General features: G+C 40.7%; 2 protein-coding genes across 8 annotated transcripts in view; one reads left to right on the top strand and one right to left on the bottom strand.

Moving 5' to 3' along the window:
- LOC146977881 (uncharacterized) overlaps window positions 1–22102 on the bottom strand; it is a 42545-nt gene extending 20443 nt beyond the window's left edge. The window contains exons 1-9 of one of the 7 annotated variants that reach the window (XM_085790643.1): window positions 22022–22102; window positions 20407–20538; window positions 16258–16376; window positions 15882–16136; window positions 8623–8653; window positions 7303–7378; window positions 5505–5615; window positions 4277–4544; window positions 3780–3810 (exon numbers count right to left, since the gene is read on the bottom strand). In XM_085790643.1, the coding sequence (XP_085646769.1) occupies window positions 4379–4544; window positions 5505–5615; window positions 7303–7337 (312 nt within the window). In that variant the 5' untranslated portion in view covers window positions 7338–7378; window positions 8623–8653; window positions 15882–16136; ... (1 more) ...; window positions 20407–20538; window positions 22022–22102 and the 3' untranslated portion in view covers window positions 3780–3810; window positions 4277–4378. Of the gene's footprint in view, window positions 1–3461; window positions 3811–4276; window positions 4545–5504; window positions 5616–7302; window positions 7379–8622; window positions 8654–15881; window positions 16144–16257; window positions 16377–20406; window positions 20561–20655; window positions 20792–22021 lie in introns of those variants that run through there. The other 6 variants (XM_085790641.1, XM_085790647.1, XM_085790646.1 and 3 more) reach the window with 6 other exon arrangements.
- Window positions 10661–11353, top strand: illr4 (immune-related, lectin-like receptor 4). The gene is given in 3 exon segments (XM_085790528.1): window positions 10661–10822; window positions 10825–11036; window positions 11125–11353. Coding segments are annotated over 3 exon segments (552 nt in total). The 3' UTR covers window positions 11303–11353.
- Window positions 22103–24711: the final 2609 nt, after the last annotated feature.

Raw genomic sequence — 24711 nt, 5'->3', positions numbered from 1 at the left:
ACTTTATGTTTCATCGTCTCAGAACAGAAACATCTGAGCAGAGAGAAAATCACCAAACGTTTCCTCTTCAGACGTTCCTGCTGAACAAAGTGAGAGAAAGACGGAAACATCCTGGTGACAGGTTCTGGATCGGTCTGACAGACTCAGACACAGAGGGAGACTGGAAGTGGGTGGACGGCTCAACACTGGATGAAAGGTTTGACTCTTTAGTAAAAACATTGTTTTTCCATTTCAAGGTCAAAGTTTCCTGTTGTTTCTGATCCAGTTCTTTCTGCTCCTCTTCTCTTAGCTTGAGTTTGTGGGGCCGCGATCAGCCGAACGACTTGAAAGGGGAGGATCCTGACGGAGAGGACTGTGTCAGGATGAACGAAAAATGGTTTGATAAAACCTGCAAAGATGAAAACAGATGGATTTGTGAGAAACAAGCAGAACAAAAAGGACAGTTTCATGTCTGTGAGTCTGTTCAGGTTTAACAAACTGAGGCCTGATGAAGGTTGAGTCAAAAACGATGGAAGAGCAGAGAAACATTTAAAGGACCACAGCTCGTTAAATCACATTCACTTGCTCCTCGTTTAGAAACTGCATGTAAATGGCCATAATTAACATTTCCAACTGTATAAAATGTTTTCTCAGCATTTATGACCTGGAAAATTAAGTATTTTTGAATTTATACTTGTACAAGCATTTGAATTTTTACTTCCTGTTTCTGTTCATTTTCATCTCTTTTACTTTTAGTTTAACACAATATGTCAAAAATATTCAAACCATAATGTGTTATTTATATTTTTTACAGTCACAAATAAAAAGAATGTTTAACTCATTTCTGTGATACGTGCTGCGGCTGTCGTCCGTCTGCCGTCTGCCCAATTTCCTGTGAATGCAGCATGAAAAATACGATTGAGTTACTTGCGATATACAACCGCAACGCTAGATGGGAGTAATTCCTACACAATGTACCTTTAAAGAAAGAAATTGTTTGGGTTTTCTAATTTTTACTTAATGTTTCTGGTCATTTTCATCTCTTTTACATTTAGTTTAACACAATTCCTCAAAATACTTAAAACAGCTTTAAATTAATTCAATGTTTCTGATACTCTGTTTTTTTTTTTTTTACAATGACAGCTGAATGAAGAATGTTTAACTCATTTCTGTGATACATTTAGACAAACTCATAATAAAAACATTTACATCTTCAGGTCACCCTGATTGTGTGTTGATTGTGACTGGTTTGTATTTTTCATGTCAAATGTTATATTGTATAATATTTATATTTAAAACATGGCTGACCTGATCAGAGTGAGCTGCTCATGGGAAATGGGGTCTTCCTTCAGGCAAAACACTACCGCTTTGGTCCACTGGCGCCTCCAAACTCAACCAAAACCAACTGAAAGTTCTTACGTATTGCTTTAAATCAGCTAAAATCAATGCTAACGCTATTGCCGTTAGCGTCAATATCCATACAAACGGCCAGTAACGGCCACCAAGGCTAACGGTTGCTAACCGCTGCTAATGCTAGCGCGGCTAATGCTAACGGTTACTTTTTTTTCCTTCTTTCCGTTAAATACACTTTAGAGTTGAATTGGTCTCCTTTATGAAGAAAATTGACAGGACTTACCAAGATTTCGATTGATTTAAAACAGAAGAATTATAACTGCTCCAGGATTATGTTGGTGGTTGGATGTTTCTCTGCTTGGTCTGGTTATCGTCTCTGTCTCTCAGGGTGCAGCTCTGAGAGTGAGCACCCAGTTGTTGTTGTTATGGTTACACTTGTCAAAAAAAAAAGAAAGAAAAAAATTATTCGTTACAGTAATTTAAACTGGTAAAAAAAAATAAGTCATGTAGCCTACATAGAATTAATAATTTTTATTTTATTTTTATTATTTTTATTTTTTTCAGGGCCCATCAGGGACATTTTTGTCCTTTTGGGCAAAATGTTCATCTTCTTTTTGCCACCAATTTATCTGTGTTGGTGATAGTGACCCAACTTTTTGTAATGAAGCCTTTCTCATGACAAACTGTTGTAGTCAAGTTTTGATTTTTCAATGGGAAATACAGGCGTAATGGGGAAATAGCACTATCTGCTGGTAAACTGTAAACATTTTTTTTTTTTTTTTTAATTAAAAAATGTTAGGGGTCGCGATTTGCACTGACGCCGGCACAAATCGTGCAAGATTTGGATGGACCAGGAAGAGCAGTGAACTGAGACACTGGGAGCTTCCGCTACAAACAAGCTTAAAATATAGACTTATTTAATTTTTTTCGGAACAATTTCTCATGTTGGGGCTTCAATACAAGAGGGACATTACAGACGAGCAGCATGGAGGTATTTGGATGTTTTTTGGTGTGTCTTTTTGGACGAGAAAATTGAGCCCCATTCGCTACCGTCATATGGACATGCAGTGCTGCACGGAGCCCCGCTGTAACTCAGAGAAGGCACGGAGGACTCTGAAACTTCTCCCAGCCCTTATGCTGCGTTCAAGACAACTCGGAAGTCGGAAAAAAAACGAGCTCCGAGTTGTAAAAAATGAATTGAACGGCGTCGAACTCGGAAATTACAGGTCGGAAACTCGGGTATCATTTCAGAGCTCCGACTTGACGTCACGACAACATCAAAACATGGCAGCCCTCGTCTTAAACGGTTAGAATTTAGACATTTGAAGTTATTTGTTGAGGTTTTAATGCATATTTTTGTGTATTATTGCAGTAGCCTATATGAAATACGTTTATATTAAGCTGTGATTGTTGTATGGTGTGAAATTGTCGTTCCTCGTATATGACGGAAATAATGTTTAACTGTTATCAAGGCTGTAACATTATATGTGCACTCATCTGCGGCGTCTCCTCTCCTCCAAAATAAACATAATTTACTGCTGGATTAATTTTCCGTATTCAGCTATGAGCCATAATACGCCAAACTTCCTTCAGGTATCCATGTTTTTTTTTCTTCCGAGTTCCTGCAGCGTGAATGCAATGATGTCGGAAGTCAGAAATTTCCGAGTTGGGAATTCTGACCTCCGAGTTGTTATGAACGCAGCATTAGTCGACATGAGGGTGAGTAGATAATGAGTGAAATTTGAATTTTGGGTGAACTATCCCTTTAATGCCGTTAGGTACACCACCAAAGTAAAAACAAATAGTTTCATCACTTCCTCTGTTTAACACTATTGGAGAATATAAATGACTTTGTTGCTCAACATTGAGGAAGTAAAACACTGAAACAACTTGAGGAAATTCTCACTTTAACTTTGCGGAACAAGAGGAGGTTTTTATCTTTAGTTGTGTTTCAAACTCTCTGAAGGTCACACAGCAAAATGCCTGAAGCTGAAGTCCTGTACAGTGAGGTCCAGTTTGGGAGCAGAAACAGGGGATGCACTAATGGTGAGTTTTTAATTCTTTAATGTCTTATCGGTGCAGAATAAACTAAAATTTATAATATATAATAAACTAAAGTGAAATGTTCATTTTAAAACCATCTCCTGTCTTCAGAGTGAACTGATGGACCTGACTCACTTCTCTAATATGTAAACTCCAGATACTTCAAGAGTTGTTTCTTGTGTTTGAGATGTGAAACATTTTAACATTCACCTTCTTGAAGGTCTGCATGAGTTCACACACACACACACACACACACACACACACACACACACACACACACACACTCCTTTCATCACCTGTTTGGTTTTATGTTGCAGCGATCACTTCCTCGTCAGATGAAACAACTTACTCTGAGGTCCGGGTCTTGGGAGGTGAAGCAGCTGCAGAGCTGCCAGGTCGGTAACCAACAGTGTGGAGTTGAGATGAGGCCGTTACCTGATCAACAGGAAATTAGAATTATAACCAATAAATATATAAATAAAACATTTTATTTATTATAAATAAAGTGTGTTTTATTGGGTGGAATTAAATAAAATGTGATTAGTACACTGGTGTGTAAATATTAACACAAAGGGGAAAACACACTTTAAAACAAATGTACATTGTGCTCTAGTATGCAGTGTGCAAACACACATTAATTCACACTTATTGAAGCTCTGCAGTCGTGGTCACACCTCTCAGAGGTGTGATATTATTTTGTCTGTTCTGCACCATCACTTCCTCTGATTAGTACACAAACTCAAAAAGAAGAAATGACCTGTTAGTTTGTTGTTGATTTTAAAGTAGCAGGAAGCAGCTGTGAACACACTGATCCAGATGTGACTCTTCCAGATGCAGGTGAGCAGAGCTGAGCAGGAGCCCCCTCCCCACAGTGATTCACCTGTTCACTACACTCACAAACCTTTTCACCACAGCAGCAGCAGCAGCAGCAGCAGCAGCAGCAGCAGCAGCAGCAGCAGCAGCAGCAGCAGCAGCTCAGCTTCCTCTCTGTTCCTCTCTGGTCTCATGAGCTGTGTCTTTGCTGTTGGTCAGTCTCCCAGCAGGGGGCAGCAGAGCTGAAGGGACCAGCACAGGTGAGACGGCGGGACGTGGCCCTCCTGGTCCTCAGTCTTCTCCTGGCAGCTGCCGTCAGCGCTCTGGCTGCTTCCTGTGAGTCTCCACTCTTTTCTCTGTCAATAACAGATGATTCACACGTCAAGTAGCTACAGACAAACAACATCTGCTCTGTGACACCAACAACTCATCTCTCTACAACCTCCATCAAGTCAAACACTGTACAAAACCACTCAAGATCAAACTGGATGTTCAGATGTCTTCTCCTTCTTCTTCTTCTTTCTTCTCAGTAAATCAAAACGTTCAAACTAAGGACCAGCTCCAAAAGCTGCAGTTTGACCACGAAGCTCTGAAGAGAAATCTCTCAGGTCAGTTTGTTCACTTTTATTATTCAGACAGGTGAAGACTGATACAGTCCTGATTTAAAATGTATCACTTTATGTTTCTCATGTGAACAATGAGAAGAAAATAAATAACTTTTTCTACTGTCATATTATATAATAAACTAGTGGAGTTAACCTTTTATAAGGATGAGATTCAGTGACAAAAAATATAGTGGCTGCCCGATTTTATCCTCATGTATCAGTTTGAAACCACATCATGTCTTATAAATCTTATAAATCTGTAAATATTCAGTGATGTTTAGTTCCAGTGAACATTTGGTCTGAAGTGGAACAAAAATATTTATCAGCTTATAATTGTAAAAATGAAACCACTGTGAACAAACAGCTTCATTAGTTTTCAGTAAAGTCGACTACTGATTCTTTTCAGGTCCTCAGCTTCTCTCACTCTGCTCTGCTTTTTTTTTTAAGACTTGGAAAATAAAAACATGACAGACGAGCTGCAGAAGTTAAAGTCATGTAATGAAGAACTGGAAAAAAGAGACTTAGGTAAGTTTGTGTTTGTTTGTAAATGTTTAGAGTCACATTGAATTTATTATTTTTCACCTGATGTGAATCTGATTTAAATCTATCCCTTATGTTTCTTTTCTCAACATTGTTCAGTCATGTAGAAAATAATTTTCTCCTGATAAGTAAATTAACACTGACAGATACAGGAAGTTAGAGTGTAGTTACCTGATCGATGCCTTGTTCATCTCCTCCAACAGGTCAGCTATGTCTGACGTGTGAAGGAGACTGGGAACAACATGGAGGACGGTGCTACAGGTTCTCCTCCATTCATTTATCCTGGACCAAGAGCAGGAGGAGCTGCAGAGATCAGGGAGGAGACCTGGTGAAGATTGACAGCAGAGAGGAGCAGGTAGAAAACACAACTTTATGTTTCATCGTCTCAGAACAGAAACATCTGAGCAGAGAGAAAATCACCAAACGTTTCCTCTTCAGACGTTCCTGCTGAACCAAGTGAGAGAAAGACAGAAACATCCTGGTGAGACGTTCTGGATCGGTCTGAATGACGTAACCATAGAGGGACGCTGGAAGTGGGTGGACGGCTCAACACTGGACGAATGGTTTGACTCTTTAGTAAAAACTTTTTTTTCCATTTCCAGGTCAAAGTTTCCTGTTGTTTCTGATCCAGTTCTTTCTGCTCCTCTTCTCTCAGCTTGAGTTTCTGGCGCTACGATCAGCCGGACGACTACAAAGTGCAGGATCCTGATGGAGAGGACTGTGTCATAATGGGAAATGACTGGGCGGATTACACCTGCAAAGCTGCATTCAGATGGATTTGTGAGAAACCATCAGAACAAAAAGAACAGCTTCAAGTCTGTAAATCAGTTTAGCTTTAATGAACTGTGGCCTGATGAAGGTTGAGTCAAAAACGATGGAAGAGCAGAGAAACATTTAAAGGACCACTCCCTCATTTAGAGACTGTAAATAATTCAGATTTCTGACTGTATTAAGGCTTTTCTCAGCTTCAAGACAAGAAAAACCGTAACTTTAAATGGTTTAAAGGGACATTGTGTAACTTCTCCTGCTATCTATTCATGAAAATCGATTATTTCGTTCAAAAGTCTGTTTTTCATTAATCAGTAATCCCCCCCATCAACAAACTGAAGTGTTCCTTTCAGCTCTGAATGAGCCATTCATATCATTCATATCTCCATGGAGACGGTAAGCTCGGTGCTGCTGCCATGTGGTGTCTCCATGTTTTTACGTTCAGTGGCAGCGTGACGGTAGGAAACCACGGAAACTCAGCGGAGACACCGGAGCTGTCGGCTCAGGTGGAGGTGGCGTCTGTGAAAAGTCACCGCGGTAACGCAGTGAGGAGGAATGGAGCGTTACACTGATGCTGCATTCACCTGCAGTCGGGCAGACGGCCGTCGCTAACAAACCAGATGTCATTTTAGTCACAGAAGTCCAGAGAAAGACGGTAAAACAATACCACATCACCATGACAACACATTGTCACGTGTATTGTTTTGCCTCGTGCTGACGGACCACTTGTTTACATAGAGGCTTGTTTATGCCGTTACGTGCAGCGGCTGTCGTCCGTCTGCCATCTGCCCAATTTCACGTGAATGCAGCATGAAAAATACGACTGAGTTGCTTGTGATATACAACCACAACGCTAGATGGGAGGAATTCCTACACAACATGCCTTTAAAGAAAGAAATTGTTTTTACTTCATGTTTCTGTTGATTTTATCTCTTTTACATTTAGTTGAACACAATTCCTCAAAATACTCAAACCAGCTTTAAATTCATTCAATGTTTCTGATTTTTTTTTTTTTTACAATAACAGATGAATGAAGAATGTTCAATTCATTTCTGTGATACATTTAGATAAAGTCTTAATAAAACATTTACATCTTCAGGTCACTCTGATTGTGTGTTGATTGTGTCTGGTTTTACAAATGTGTTTGTATTTTTCATGTCAAATGTCATATTGTATAATATTTAGTTAAAACATGGCTGACCTGATCAGAGTGAGCTGCTCTGCTGCTGCCGCCATCTTGGCAGCGTCTGACTCCGCCCCCTAACTCCTGGTCAGTCCTAAAATGGTCAAAGAGGAGGAGCCTGTGTGGAGCTGAGACTCCTCCACCTGTCACTCCAAGAGGCCACGCCCCCTTATTCTCCATCACTTCAGTCACTAATAAAGTGTTCAACAGGTGAGTTGTACAAACAGTTTCTGTTCCAGGATGTAAACATGTTTATTTTAACATGGGAGTCTATGGAGACTGACTCACTGTTGGAGACTCACTCTAGTGGTCAGGAGAGGAACTGCAGCTGCTGCTTCTTCACTGTTGATGCTTCATGTTTCAGCCTCAGAGGTTCAAGCTGGGATTTAAGCCAGTACAAAGTAGAGCAGACAACAATATTATTATTTAACACATTGGTATTGAAAAAAACATTGAATATAACAGCTTCATGTTGAACAAGACTAAGACAAAGTTTGACCATCATGGATGAATCCAGTCCAGAGAGACAAACCTGACAGGTGAAGAAAGTCTGGTTGTCAGTGTTTTGAATGAGTTTATTAAATAAAACCTGAGAGAAACGAGACTGAAGAACAAACAAAACATGAATGTTAACCTTATTATAATTTCATAGACATAACATAAGTCTGTATATCCCAATAAATATCACAGATAATATCTAGTATTTCTTCAACAGGAAGAGATGCAGTAAATAAAGTTAATCATCTGGTACACCACAGTAAAATAGAAGGTAGGAAAAAAAAGTAAGATCACTTCCTCTGTTCAACCCTCAGACTACAAACCAACCAACCAACCAACCAACCAACAGCAGTCAGAGAATATAAAAAACTGTCTGAACACTGAGGAAGTAAAACACTGATACAACTAAAGGAAACTCTCACTTTAACTTTGTGGACCAACAGGAGGTTTTTATCTTTCGTTGTGTTTCAAACTCTCTGAAGGTCACACAGCAAAATGCCTGAAGCTGAAGTCCTGTACAGCAACGTCCAGTATGAGAGAGGAGCGAGGAGATGCACTAATGGTGAGTCTTTAATATTTTTTTGTTTTATCGGTGCAGAATGAAATCAATCCTAAAGAAAGTGAAATGTAAACTCTAAATACTTCAAAAGTTGTTTCTTGCTTTATGCTTTTGAGATGTGAAACATTTCAACGAGCAACTTTCCCAAAGTCACTTTGAGTTCTCAGTTGTTTCATCACCTGTTTGGTTTTATGTTGCAGCGATCACTTCCTCATCAGATGTAACAACTTACTATGGGATCTTAGGAGGTGAAGCAGCTGCAGAGCTGCCAGGTCGGTAACCAACAGTGTGGAGTCAAGATGAGGCCGTTACCTGATCAATAGAAAAATAATCCAATAATCATTTCAGACATTTGTGGAGCAAAAACAGTAAAAATTCAAGAATTCACATTTCTTAGATGTGAATGTTATTTGGTTTTCTTAGTTTTAAAATAACATATAATTTACAATCACATAGTAACTTATTTATTTAGATGTCACTTTGCACATCTTTAAGCACTTTTTTTGTATTAGTTTCTAATATTTTTTGAAGAATCATCATGAGATTAACTGATTGACGTAAGTTAGTTGCAGGTATTTAATGTATTAAAAGAAATATAATAATCACGTTTTTAGTATTACTTAACGTGTTCGTTGTCCTGCACGTCAAAGCAAATTCGTATTTCGTATTTGTATGTGAAAATTCAATTTATCTCTGAGTGTTGAACTGTAGAAAAGATGATCACAGAACAATAAAAACAGCTGGAATCAGTGTAGATACTGTTAACACAAAAGGTAAAACACGTTTACAAACAAATGTACATTTGCAACTAGTAGGCTGCAAAAAGACATTAATTTTCACGCTCTGCAGTCGTGACAATACTCCTCAGGGGTGTGATGTTATTTTTGTCTCTGTTTCACCATCACTTCCTCTGATTTTCTCAGAAACTCAAAAAGAAGAAATGACCTGTTAGTTTTTTGTTGATTTTAAAGTCGTCTCATGAGCTGTGTCTTTGCTGTTGGTCAGTCTCCCAGCAGGGGGCAGCAGAGCTGAAGGGACCAGCACAGGTGAGACGGCGGGACGTGGCCCTCCTGGTCCTCAGTCTTCTCCTGGCAGCTGCCGTCAGCGCTCTGGCTGCTTCCTGTGAGTCTCCACTCTTTTCTCTGTCAATAACAGATGATTCACACGTCAAGTAGCTACAGACAAACAACATCTGCTCTGTGACACCAACAACTCATCTCTCTACAACCTCCATCAAGTCAAACACTGAACAAAACCACTCAAGATCAAACTGGATGTTCAGATGTCTCCTTCTTCTTTCTTTTCAGTAAATCAAACTAAGGACCAGCTCCAAAAGCTGCAGTTTGACCTCGAAGCTCTGAAGAGAAATCTGACAGGTGAAGACTGATACAGACCTGATTTAAAATTAATGTCTTACGTCTCTTCTACAGGAAGAATTTACAACAGTATCATATTATATAGTAAACTGTGTAATTTTCCTATAAATTATTTTATTCTCATGTAAAATCATAGCCTGCCAAGCCAGACTACATCATTAACATGTCTAGTCTGGCAACGGCCGGTAGACCTCGGCTCGATCCAGGGGGCGGGATGAAGGCTGTCTTTCAAACTGCCTCTGCACCAATAGGGTAGCGCTACGACCAATCAGAGCAAAGAGCAGGATGACGTTAGCCCGACAAGCCAATTAAAATGTATGTCGTCATGGCGTTAAGCCACCCAACGACTCTCTAAACAGATAGAGCGCTGTGATTGGTCAACACAATCGGTGTTCGAGACTCAAAAAGTTCCTATGGCTCGTTTCTAGACCCACCTACGGAGCAAAGAGATCTGCTGCTGCTACGGTGCAGCTAGATTTCTAGGCTAGTAAAATCAGTCAGTTTAAAACAATGTTATGTTTTGCTCTGTAAATATTCAGTGGTGTTCAGTTACAGTGAACATTTGGTCTGAAGTGGAACAAACTGGACATAATGAAATGTATCTATTCTATCCATCTAGTTGAAGTGAATACTGATTCTTTTCAGCCCTGAGCTTCTCTCACTCTGCTCTGTTTTTTGACTTGGAAAATGTAAACATTGAAATGACAGACGAGCTGCAGAAGCTGCAGTCATGTAGTGAAGATCTGGAAAAGATAGTCTCAGGTAAGTTTGTGTTTGTAAATGTTTAGAGTCACATTCAATTTATTCTTTTTCACCTGATATGAATCTGATTTCAAATAAATATCTTTATGTTTCTTCTCAACATTTTTCCGTCATGTAGAAATTTATTTGCTCCTGATAAGTAAACAAACAAAGAGAGTTAGAGTGTGTAGTTACCTGATCGATGCCTCGTACAACAGGTCAGTCATGTCTGACGTGTGAAGGAGGCTGGGAACAACTTGGAGGACGGTGCTACTGGTTCTCCTCCATTCGTTTATCCTGGACCAAGAGCAGGAGGAGCTGCAGAGCTCAGGGAGGAGACCTGGTGGTGATTGATAGAAGATGGGAGCAGGTAGAAAACACAACTTTATGTTTCATCGTCTCAGAACAGAAACATCTGAGCAGAGAGAAAATCACCAAACGTTTCCTCTTCAGACGTTCCTGCAGAACAAAGTGAGAGAAAGACGGAAACATAGTGGTGATTTCTTCTGGATCGGTCTGACGGACTCAGACACAGAGGGAGACTGGAAGTGGGTGGACGGCTCAACACTGGATGAATGGTTTGACTCCTTAGTAAAGTTTTTTCCTTTTCCAGGTCAAAGTTTCCTGTTGTTTCTGATCCAGTTCTTTCTGCTCCTCTTCTCTCAGCTTGAGTTTCTGGGGCGACAAACAGCCGAACAACTTGAAAGGGGAGGATCCTGATGGAGAGGACTGTGTCATAATGGGAGAAAAATGGTTTGATAAAACCTGCAAAGATGAAAATAGATGGATTTGTGAGAAACAAGCAGATCAAAAAGAACAGCTTCAAGTCTGTAATTCAGTTTAACTGTAACAAACTGTGGCCTGATGAAGTTTGAGTCAAAACGATGGAAGAGCAGAGAAACATTCAAAGGACCATGAGAGAAGGTGAGCACATACATTCATTTACACGCAGCTACATTCACCTGCACTCGGGTCCAGCTCCACTGCTCCTCTGCGGAAGCGCGCGCCGCTGCTGGGGGGTCTTTAATGAGCGCGGGCCCGGGTGGGCATAGCCCATGGTGCTCAGGGGTGTTTGTCTTTTGGTATTATATGGTTTAATGTGATCATGTTGCACAGGTGTCGTGTGGATATGTGAAAGATTTAACAAGGTTAAAATATGTTATGTATTGTTTATTCTGGTGTGTATTGATGTAAATGATGTGTTTGAGGGACTGTTATAGTGTTTGGTTTGCCCTGCAGTAATGGTTTGCCCCAATTAAGTTAACTCACAGCTGTATTTAAGGGAGTGGCATTTGGCTTCTGGGCGGCTCTGAGGAAAGGTGCTCTAACCTGGTGTGAGGTTAGGGTAGGGTCATTTTTTGGACCTGTTTTTGCCCTCAGAGGGTGTGTTGGTTATAGAGGGTATGCGTTTACGTCACGTTGCCCTCGGCAACGCTCCGTTCGATCGGACTGAGTGGCAAAACAAGCGTCCCTCAACATGCTGGCGGATAGCGGTGAACTCATAAACTGGATAAAATATCTTATATTGATGTCAAAAAGGAATCGACAACCAGCTCCCCAAAACCGTCTGCTCCACTGACACTTTCTGTAACACACAGTGTGACCGCGGTACCTGCAGAGTGACTGACAGGCTGCTGTTACTGAGCAGAGGGACGAGATTACAGCTGTTACTGTCATCCTGACACTGACTCCCGACACTAAAACACGAGCTGCTTTTATTCTGAAAAACTCTGAGCAGTCAAACTGTAGGATGTGTTAGAGGACTAATTTATCTGTCTAAACATCAGAACTACGACACCTGAAACTGTAAACACAGCTGATCGATCGAAAAAAATGACCGCTCCAGTGAATTTACTTTCTGTCATTGAGAACAGGTTGTTGAATGTAACTCGGTCAAAGTGAGACGTATCCTCAAGATTTTTAGCAGCTCTGTTAGGTCATGCATGCGTTACATGCTGGTAAAGCTAGACATGTCAGACTTGTGTGGGCTCGGAGGAAATCGCTCCATTACTTGCTCGTTTTTAAACTTTGGCGGCTCTGCCACTCGTCTTTTTGCCACTCAGTGGACGTTCCACAGCGACTTCCGAGTACCGTGACGTCATGTGCATACCCTCTATTGTTGATTTTTTTGTAAAATAAAAAAACCTTGTCTTTTGGCACTCAACGCTTCGCTGGCTCTATTTCCAACCTCCATCACCTAAGTCTGGTCTGCCCTGGTCTCCTTTACGTGGGGAGGCCGCTCTGGTCCCTCACAGACCACTCCCTCATTTAGAGACTGTAAATAATTCAGATTTATGAATGTATTAAGTTAGTTAGTTAGTTTCATTTATTGTCCACATGTGGAAATTAGTTTTTGGTCTCATAAAAACAACAAGCAGGACAACAACAACAACAACAACACTTACACACAGACATCTTCCGGGCAAAAAGCAGGACAGCAGTGGCAGTTACATTACAACACATCAACGGGGCATGGTGTTCAGTGCCCCAATTGCATTAGGAATAAAGGAATTTTTAAGTCTTTTCTCAGCTTCAAGACAAGAAAAACCTAAACTTTAAATGGTTTAAAGGGACATTGTGTAACTTCTCCTGTTATCTATTCATGAAAATCGATTATTTTGTTCAAAAGTCTGTTTTTCATTAACCAGTAGCTAATCCCCCCCATCAACAAAGTGAAGTGTTCCTTTCAGCTCTGAATGAGCCGTTCATATCATTCATATCTCCATGGAGACGGTAAGCTCGGTGCTGCTGCCATGTGGTGTCGCCATGTTTTTACCTTCAGTGGCAGCGTGACGGTAGGAAACCACGGAAACTCAGCGGAGACACCGGAGCTGTCGGCTCAGGTGGAGGTGGCGTCTGTGAAAAGTCACCGTGGTAACGCAGTGAGGAGGAATGGAGCGTTACACTGATGCTGCATTCACCTGCAGTCGGGCAGACGGCCGTCGCTAACAAACCAGACGTCATTTTAGTCACAGAAGTCCAGAGAAAGACGGTAAAACAATACCACATCACCATGACAACACATTGTCACGTGTATTGTTTTGCCTCGTGCTGACGGACCACTTGTTTACATAGAGGCTTGTTTATGCCGTTACGTGCAGCGGCTGTCGTCCGTCTGCCGTCTGCCCAATTTCACGTGAATGCAGCATGAAAAATACGACTGAGTTGCTTGTGATCTACAACCACAACACTAGATGGGAGGAATTCCTACACAACATGCCTTTAAAGAAAGAAATTGTTTTTACTTCATGTTTCTGTTGATTTTATCTCTTTTACATTTAGTTGAACACAATTCCTCAAAATACTCAAACCAGCTTTAAATTCATTCAATGTTTCTGATTTTTTTTTTTTTTTACAATAACAGATGAATGAAGAATGTTCAACTCATTTCTGTGATACATTTAGATAAAGTCTTAATAAAACATTTACATCTTCAGGTCACTCTGATTGTGTGTTGATTGTGACTGGTTTTACAAATGTGTTTGTATTTTTCATGTCAAATGTTATATTGTATAATATTTAGTTAAAACATGGCTGACCTGATCAGAGTGAGCTGCTCTGCTGCTGCCGCCATCTTGGCAGCGTCTGACTCCGCCCCCTAACTCCTGGTCAGTCCTAAAATGGTCAAAGAGGAGGAACCTGTGTGGAGCTGAGACTCCTCCACCTGTCACTCCAAGAGGCCACGCCCCCTTATTCTCCATCACTTCAGTCACTAATAAAGTGTTCAACAGGTGAGTTGTACAAACAGTTTCTGTTCCAGGATGTAAACATGTTTATTTTAACATGGGAGTCTATGGAGACTCACTCTAGTGGTCAGGAGAGGAACTGCAGCTGCTGCTTCTTCACTGTTGATGCTTCATGTTTCAGCCTCAGAGGTTCAAGCTGGGATTTAAGCCAGTACAAAGTAGAGCAGACAACAATATTATTATTTAACACATTGGTATTGACAAAATATTGAATATAACAGCTTCATGTTGAACAAGACTAAGACAAAGTTTGACCATCATGGATGAATCCAGTCCAGAGAGACAAACCTGACAGGTGAAGAAAGTCTGGTTGTCAGTGTTTTGAATGAGTTTATTAAATAAAACCTGAGAGAAACGAGACTGAAGAACAAACAAAACATGAATGTTAACTTTATTATAATTTCATAGATATCAGACATAACATAAGCCTGTATATCCCAATAAATATCACAGATAATATCTAGTATTTCTTCAACAGGAAGAGATGCAGTAAATGAAGTTAATTATCTGGTACACCACAGTAAAATAGAAGGTAAAAATAGTTTCATCATATCCTCTGTTCAAACCTCAGACTACCAACCAACCAACCAACCAATAGCAGTCAGAGCATATAAAAAACTGTCTGAACACTGAGGAAGTAAAACACTGATACAACTAAAGGAAACTCTCACTTTAACTTTGTGGACCAACAGGAGGTTTTTATCTGTAGTTGTGTTTCAAACTCTCTGAAGATCACATAGCAAAATGCCTGAAGCTGAAGTCCTGTACAGCAACGTCCAGTATGAGAGAGGAGCGAGGAGATGCACTGATGGTGAGTTTTAGTTTTTTTTTTCAACTTATAGGTATAAAATCAAATCAGAATAAAATCAAAGATGTATCCTGAAGAAAGTGAAATGTTCATTTTAAAACCATCTCCTGTCTTCAGAGTGAACTGATGGACCTGACTCACTTCTCTAATATGTAAACTCCAGATATTTCACGAGTTGTTTCTTGTGTTTGAGTGTGGAGTCGAGATGAGGCCGTTACCTGATCAATAGAAAAATAATCCAATAATCATTTCAGACATTTGTGGAGCAAAAATAGTAAAAATTCAAGAATTCACATTTCTTAGATGTGAATGTTATTTGGTTTTCTTAGTCTTAAAATAGCACATCATTTACAATCATATAGTATAAATTATTTATTTAGATGTCTCTTTGCACATTTTAATGACATTTTTTACATTAGTTAGAAGTTAAAGTGTTCGTTGTCCTGCACTATCACATCAAAGCAAATTCGTTGTATGTGAAAATTCAATTTATCTCTGAGTGTTGAACTGTAGAAAAGATTATCACAGAACAATGTGAGTGTAGATACTGTTAACACAAAGATAAAACACGTTTACAAACAAATGTACATTCGTGACTAGTTGGCTACAAACACATTGATTCTCACACTCTGCAGTCGGGGTCCGACCTCTCAGAGGTGTGATATTATTTTCGTCTGTGCTTCACCATCACTTCCTCTGATTCTCCCACAAACTCAAAAATAAGAAATGACCTGTTAGTTTACTTTCAAAGTAGCAGGAAGCAGCTGTTCACACACTGATCCAGATGTGACTCTTCCAGATGCAGGTGAGCAGAGCTGAGCAGGAGCCCCCTCCCCACAGTGATTCACCTGTTCACTACACTCACAAACCTTTTCACCACAGCAGCAGCAGCAGCAGCAGCAGCAGCAGCAGCAGCAGCAGCAGCAGCAGCAGCAGCTCAGCTTCCTCTCTGTTCCTCTCTGGTCTCATGAGCTGTGTCTTTGCTGTTGGTCAGTCTCCCAGCAGGGGGCAGCAGAGCTGAAGGGACCAGCACAGGTGAGACGGCGGGACGTGGCCCTCCTGGTCCTCAGTCTTCTCCTGGCAGCTGCCGTCAGCGCTCTGGCTGCTTCCTGTGAGTCTCCACTCTTTTCTCTGTCAATAACAGATGATTCACACGTCAAGTAGCTACAGACAAACAACATCTGCTCTGTGACACCAACAACTCATCTCTCTACAACCTCCATCAAGTCAAACACTGAACAAAACCACTCAAGATCAAACTGGATGTTCAGATGTCTTCTCCTTCTTCTTCTTCTTTCTTCTCAGTAAATCAAAACGTTCAAACTAAGGACCAGCTCCAAAAGCTGCAGTTTGACCTCGAAGCTCTGAAGAGAAATCTCTCAGGTCAGTTTGTTCACTTTTATTATTCAGACAGGTGAAGACTGATACAGACCTGATTTGAAATGTATCACTTTCTGTTTCTTGTTTGAACAACAGAAGTTAAAGAAAAAAACTTTTTCTGTTACTGTATATAAACGGTGTGATGCTCTTTAAATGATTTTATCCTCCTGCAACTTGAATCAGCCTGAAACCAAGACTTTGTAAATAATAACATTGAAATTACTAGGGCTGTTTTCGACTAAGGATTTTCATAGTCGAATCTGATTCGTCAGATTTTGCCATAGTCGACTGATCGTCGAACCTTTTTTTTTTTTTTTTTTTTAGATAGCAGCAAATTTGCGACTTTTTCCCGTTTCAAACAAAAGAGCTAAAACACCCCAAAAATATGGTAGGTGTAAAACAAATACCTTTATTTATTTTCCACACTTTGGATTATTTTTAGTAGCCATTGTGAGCCAGGGTATGCGTTTATGTTACGTTGCCCTGGACAACGCTCCTTTTGCTCGGACTGTGAGTCATCCCTCATCCCTCAACGTGGTGAAGGATAGCGGTGGTCGTGGACACAGAGAAACCGGGTAAAACATGTAGTATCAAAACAAACGGAGGTCAGAAGGACTCGACAATCCGTACATTACGTTAATCAATCCTGTAACACACACAGTGTGACCGCGGCACCGGCAGAGAGACAGACAGGCTGCAGAGGGACGAGATCACAGCTGTGACTCCCGACACTTATGGTGCGTTCATTACAACTCGGAAGTTGGAAAAAAACAAGTTCCTCTTCTGAAAAACTCTGACATGTCAAACTTTAGGATGTGTTAGAGACTAATTCATCTGTCTAACCATCAGAACTATTGACACTTGAAACGGTAAACACAGCTGATCCATCGAAAAAAAATCACCGCTGGAGTTAATTTATTTTCCGTGATTGAAAGCAGGTTCTTGAATGTAACTCGGTCAAAGTCAGATGTATCCTCACAATGTTTTGCTGTTCTGTTAGGTCATGCATGATAAATGCTGACAACATTAGACTGTCAGACTTCCTTGATTTTAAACTTTGGCGGCTCTGCCCCTCGTCTTTTTGCCACTCTGTGAGTGTTCTGCAGTGACTTCTGAGTACCGTGACTTTGACGGTCCTACTGCTCACCTCCGCTCATTTGAAAAAAAAAAAAAAAAAACCTCCGCTCATTTGATTGTGCAACTGCAGTGGGTGATTTATTAATACGTAGTAAGAAGCTAAGACTACCGTTTAAACGCACACATCATTTTGAACTCTTTATTAAGAGAAAGTAGGCAGATTTTTTAAATAGTCTTTTTATAACGAAAAAAGACATTCTATGTAACAATTTATGCTCAGCAGCCGTGGGCACCCCCATATAGTCAGAATGGTATGGTCTTGGTTAGATTCGACTACGAGGTTCATAGTCGAATCAGACCCCTCCGAATCGAATCGTCGAATAGTCGACTTTTGGAGGTCAGCCCTAGAAATTACAGATGAGCTGCAGAAGCTGCAGTCATGTAATGAAGCTCTGGAAAAAAAGTTCTCAGGTAAGTTTATGTTTATGTTTGTAAACGTTTAGAGCAGGGGTGTCAAAGTCATTTTAGTTCAGGGGCCGCATACGGCCTAATTTGATATCAAGGGGGCCGGAACAGTAAAATGATCGCATTCGCATATTAACCTGTAAATAACAAGAACTCCACATTTTTCCCTTTGTACTTTGTGCAAAGTACATTATTAAGATGTGTACAGTTTATGAGCTATCCTTTTTACAAAAAATTATGAACATTCTGAAATTTAGGGCTGGGCAATATGAACCAAAGGTAATATTGTGATATTTTTTTTAACTGAATGGCAATATAGCATATACTGTAGGCCTATAGCCTATTTATACTATTTCCATGAGGTAATTATGAGTTTCCACCAATTAGCAGCCAATAGTGGTTTAATATTTTTGTCAGAGGCAAACCCTTAAAAAGGCTGTCAGTTCTAGGTCAAAACCACATGTGGCTGATATTAAATTGTAGCTATTCATTAGATTCACATGACGTCACTGTGTTTCTGCGCCGCCATATTTGTGTCCGAATCAGGGCAACCTGGGCACAGATCACAGCGTCACGTTACCAGAACAAGTGGAGTAGTAGGAGGAAATCAGCAAGAGACCGAAAATTGACGTTATTTGAAAGATGCCAGGATTATATTGTGCTGTTGACTGTGATAGCAGTCGCCAAAAAAACCCCGGACTGCAGTTTTATTCCATCCCAAAAGACGTAAAGTTATAGGCGGAATAAATAGTTGACTGCAGGCAGTCTATCAGTGGCAGCATGGGCTGTGACAAGTCTCACAAAAAGAGGGGATTCACTTTTTTTTTAATAACATGAATATATTGAATTCTGCATTTTGATTACTTTCTTATTAATTACTCACTGATTCTGCATTCAGTCTTTTATTTCTGTATAACAGACCGTTGCTAAGTAAAACGGACCGTTGCTAGGGACGCTGCTCTGATCAGCGGAGCAGGGCAGAAGAACTATCAAGGATTTTTACCTTGTGTTTCATTTTTACCAGCTTCAGACTAATTGTGATGTTAGAAAAATGACTTGTAGCTTGTTAGAGGGAGAGTGGAGGCTCTCTGCCTCCCTCACCGCTGCTGGAATCAAACCTGCGATCAGAGGGGACAGAGCGGACGGGCCAGCGCAGTGTCACAGCTGTGACCAGCTGTGTCTGTGCCACCGCGAGTCCGTGACACAAACGTGTCCCGTATCGTAATCTCTTATGACAGACAGGACGACATAAATGCGCACATCGTAACATTTACATGATAATTCATCAATCTACTGATTGATTATCAAAAAACAACTACACACGAGTCGACCGGGAGGAGGGTGAGGAGCAAACAGTGGAGAAGTGACCGGACTTCGGACTTTGATCAACATTACATCTCAAATTAATTAATTAGTTAATTAATAAACTGTGTAATAAGTGGGATAATATAGAGTTAGTCTGTTGTTATAGAGATATAAACCCAGACAGGATGTATGAAACCCTGTCATTTTGTCAAGAAACTGTCATTTCCATCCTGCGGTTTGCATGCTGTCATATGAGGAGACCTGTCAAATCGGACACAAATATGGCGGCGGTCCCTTCGACGTGACGTCACTGCAACCTATGAAAAGGAAAAATGCATCTCCCTCTCTCTCTCTCTCTCTCTCTCTCACACACACACACGCACACGCACACACACACACACCTGTAGCTGCGCTGTCCCTCTCCTCTCTCTCACTCTTTCTGTTCTCCTCCTCTGTTGCTTTGAGCTCCCAGCTGTGCGTGGATACGTAACTACAGGTTATATCTGGCTTATCACCGGGCCGGTTCTGCCCCACCAACCCGACCGGACACGCTGGTTCGGATCGAGAATTTGCGCTTATGAGTCCGGTCGCGTCGGGGCTTCATCAGCAGGTCGGACCGTGTTGGGTTTTAACTTTCAGGCCCAGTGAGAACTCGAGCCGAGCTGGGCCAAGAGCAGGACTTTAGCGGTGAATGTCGGTGCTGTCCTTACACTACGCAACGAGCCGCTGTTGTTGTGTTGTAGTAGCCTAGTCAATACGTGAGAGTCGGTGGCTCTGTGTCTCTGTTGTCCGCTACAACTTTGTGAGGGAGGGAGGGGCGGGGGGGACAGGAGAAGTGGCGCTCACTCAATCTGTGAGGGAGGGGCGGGGGAGTGAGCTCAGCAGACTGCTGAGAGAGGACCGAGAGAAACAAAACTCCAAAGCTAAATACATATTGGCGGTTTAACGTTTGATGAACATTTGTCCCGCGGGCCGGATTGGACCGTCGGGCCGTAACTTTGACACCCCTGGTTTAGAGTCACATTTAAGTTATTCTTTCTCATGTGATATGAAGCTCATTTCAAATTTATCTCCATGTTTCTTCTCAACATTTTGGAAATTAATTTTCTCCTGATAAGTGAACAACACTGCTGCACTGACAGATACAGGAAGTTAGAGTGTAGTTACCTGATCGATGCCTAGTTCATCTCCTCCAACAGGTGAATCATGTCTGAAGGATGAAGGAGGCTGGGAACAACATGGAGGACGGTGCTACAGGTTCTCCTCCATTCATTTATCCTGGACCAAGAGCAGGAGGAGCTGCAGAGATCAGGGAGGAGACCTGGTGAAGATTGACAGCACAGAGGAGCAGGTAGAAAACACAACTTTATGTTTCATCGTCTCAGAACAGAAACATCTGAGCAGAGAGAAAATCACCAAACGTTTCCTCTTCAGACGTTCCTGCAGAACAAAGTGAGAGAAAGACAGAAACATTATGGTGAGACGTTCTGGATTGGTCTGACGGACTCAGACACAGAGGGAGACTGGAAGTGGGTGGACGGCTCAACACTGGATGAAAGGTTTGACTCTTACGTAAAAACATTTTTTTCCATTTCCAGGTCAAAGTTTCCTGTTGTTTCTGATCCAGTTCTTTCTGCTCCTCTTCTCTCAGCTTGAGTTTCTGGCGCTACAATCAGCCGGACGACTGGAAAATGATGGATCCTGATGGAGAGGACTGTGTCAACATATTGGGAGATCAGTGGGGGGATTACACCTGCAAAGGTGAATCCAGATGGATTTGTGAGAAACAAGCAGAACAAAAAGGACAGCTTCAAGTCTGTAAATCAGTTTAGCTTTAACGAATTGTGGCCTGATGAAGGTTGAGTCAAAAACGATGAAAGAGTAGAGAAACATTTAAAGGACCACAGCTCGTTAAATCACATTCACTTGCTCATCGTTTAGAGTCTGTAAATAATTAACATTTCTGACTGTATAAAGTCTTTTCTCAGCTTCATTACAAGAAAAAAACTTACCTTTAAACGATTTAAAGAAAGAAATAGTTTGGGCGTTTTTAGATTTATATTCCTACTTCCTACAAGCATTTTAATTTTTACTTCCTGTTTCTGTTCATTTTCAACTCTTATTTTTAGTTGAATACAATTCCTCAAAATACTCAAACCAGCTCATTCAATGTTTCTGATATTTTTTTTTTTTTTACAATAACAGATGAATGAATAATGTTTAATCCATTTCTGTAATACACAGACAAATTCATAATAAAAACATTTACATCTTCAGGTCACTCTGTGCGTTGATTGCGACTGGTTATGTGTTTGTATTTTTCATGTCAAATTGTTAATCTACTGCTCTGATATGTCAAGAAAACTGCAGTAACTGAATACATTTGTTAAATGGTAGATTTTGTTGAGTTTTATTACACAATACTTAACTGGTACTCTGATCTTTTTGCATCATTCAACTAACAAATTATGAAAAAACTAAAACTAATACTAAAACTAATAAAGACTAAACTAAAACTAAGCGTTTAGGGGGGGGAAATTAAACTGGCGCCTCCAAACTCAACCAAAACCAACTTTAAATCAGCTAAAATCAATGCTAACGCTATTGCCGTTAGCGTCAATATCCATACAAACGGCCAGTAACGGCCACCAAGGCTAACGGTTGCTAACCGCTGCTAATGCTAGCGCGGCTAACGCTAACGGTTACTTTTTTTTCCCCTTTCCGTTAAATACACTTCAGGGTTGAATTGGTCTCTTTTATGAAGAAAATTGACAGGACTTACCAAGATTTCGTTTGATTTAAAACAGAAGAATTATAACTGCTCCAGGATTATGTTGGTGGTTGGATGTTTCTGTGTCTGCTTCGGTCTAGTCTCAGGCTGTGGTATATGCTCATTATACCACGGCTAAGGGGCGTTGTTCGGCCCGACGCGAAGCGGAGGGATGACAACCCCCGAGTGGTAAATGAGCATATACCACCGACTGGAGTGATATACTGCTTTTATAAAACAGTTACCAATAATATGAAAGAGGGATACGCAATCAATTTCATGTAGTTTTATTTAACCAGAAATACATATTATCCAATAAAATAGCCTCACTGTGGAAAAAAATAGTCCCACCTCTCCAGACGTTAGCTCCAAGTTAGCTCTGCATCTCCTCTTTTCCTCCGCTTTTTTTCAGGTGAAAGTCACTGCTCAGTCCCCTCTACCATTGTTAACCCTCCCCGGAGGTGAAAGTTCACCTTAAACAAATGAATTCAACTACTTTTGTCCATTTTTTTAACATCGTAAAAACATCAGCTGTCTTTTGCTACGGACTGCAACAATCCGTTGTCATGGATACATGACAACAACTTCCATTCATACCAGACTGACGACGCGGAGTGATATGAGCCTATGCTGTGATGAGGTTTTAGAATAGTAGCCGTGGTCTATGCTCATACGGCTAACAACCAATCAGATTGCCGGATTTCACCTTTCCGTTTTATAAAGTGACCACGCCATTTTGTAGTGGGGTCCGAATGTTTAGTGATTATTAATGTTCAGTAGGGAGTAGGGAATGAGTGAGTGATTTTTTGATTTTGACGTGCGTCGCTGGAGTTGGTGTGTCTGCACCTTGAGCCGACAGCTCCGGTGTCTCGGTGAGTTTCCGTGGTTTCCTACCGTCACGCTGCCACTGAACGTAAAAACATGGCGACACCACATGGCAGCCAGCACCTAGCTTACCCGCTCCATGTAAGTTATGTATGAATAATATAAACGGCAAATTCAGAGCTAACCGAAACACTTCAGTTTGTTGATGGGGGTGATTATTGATGAATGAAAAACGTACTTTTGAGCGAAATAATCGATTTTCGTGAACAGGGGAAGTTGCACAATGTATGGGATATAAGGACCAGACCAGAGTTTTGGTGTGATGAAGAGAAGAGGACGGTCACACCAGGTAGGAGAAGGAGGAGGAGGGGGAGCTAAATGTTTTTTTTTTTTTTTATAAATAAGTGGTGTAAAACCTCAGTCCCCTCTCCCTGCTGATTTGGGATGAATCATACATTTAAGTAAGCGGAATGTTTGTGTTAATATAAGTCTTAAATAGTTATATCTTCAGTTCTGACAGCAATCACTTATATAGAGTGTTTGGTCTGAAACACGGGTCTGTCAGTCACTCTGCTCTGCTGTAAGCCGAGGAGAAAACTTCTTGTATACTTCCTTGTATCCTACGACCTTTATCCAATGAGAAGAGAGAACGGCATAAAGGGGCAGTCCTCTCTGTGTGTGCAGCCAAGGGATGCACGTGAATGTGGTGACGTAGGGACGAGGGCGGGGACTGCTAACTCCATCGGCTGGCAAGAAGTTAGCCAAAACCACCGGATCACTTACTTCTGCTTTAACATCCCATAGGCTATTGATACATTGCAATTAGGCTACATCTGTAGCTCACAATTGAGGCTCTTATTATGGGGGAATTCTTATCATACTATGAAGATATGAAATAAACAGTAGAAGAGTTGATATGTTTTATTAGTTTATTGTAATCGTAGCCTCATGACTTTGACTTGACAAATAGGCAGTCATATTTACACTCATCTTTCATCACTTAATTATCATATTGTGGCCAGATGCAATGCTTTGCTTCTTTCAATTCCTTGTTTATTTATTAAGTAAAATAAAGTTCTTCGAGCCCTTCACTACCAGCTCTAAACTATGGAGAGCAGAAGATACCAAAGAGCCACACAAACAAGCTGTAGAGGAGAGACAATGAACAAGAGTGGAGGGAGGGCATCATAGGAAATGTACTGGTTGTGTTGTATGTTTATTAGGTCTGTCAATCAATTAAAAACAAAAGAAAAACGTAGGCTAATAATCGCACAATTTTCTGTAATCGTGATTAATTAACCAATGAATTAATTGAATTTTTTTTACTTAAGACTGAAGCTTATAACAAATATATATTCATGTAAAATCATCAAATTAATGTAGATTAAACACAAAGGAAGTATATTTAAATTCAATGACTATTTTAACGGATTTCTTTAAACTTCTTTAAACACAACACTTTTGAATGGTCCAAAACACAGACTATGAAACATCCAGATACCTCCATACTGCTCGTCTGTACTGACCCAAGTGTCCTGAAGCCACCACATGAAAAAGTTGTTCTGAAAAAAATAATTTGATCCCAGTGGCTCTGTTGATATTTGTGCACATGCGCGACATTTGCTGTGAGATGTTCTTCTGTGTTTACATCCACGGTTTATAACGATAGGCACTCTAACAACGATGAACAAACATCTCGCAGCAAATTGCGCACATGTGCACAAACGTCAACAGAGCCACTGGGAGCTGCTGCTAGAACAAGGCTGAAAACAGAGCTCAAATTAATTCTTTCCGAACAGCTTTTCATGTGGCAGCTTCAGGACACTTGGGTCAGTACAGACGAGCAGTATGGAGGTATCTGGATGTTTCATAGTGTG

The sequence above is a fragment of the Trachurus japonicus genome, chromosome 11 (assembly GCF_045865225.1).
Source record: "Trachurus japonicus isolate A0001 chromosome 11, Traja_1.0".
NCBI lineage: Eukaryota > Metazoa > Chordata > Actinopteri > Carangiformes > Carangidae > Trachurus > Trachurus japonicus.
Note: the sequence above shows the minus strand (reverse complement) of the source record. Positions and strands in the feature narration are given on the sequence as shown.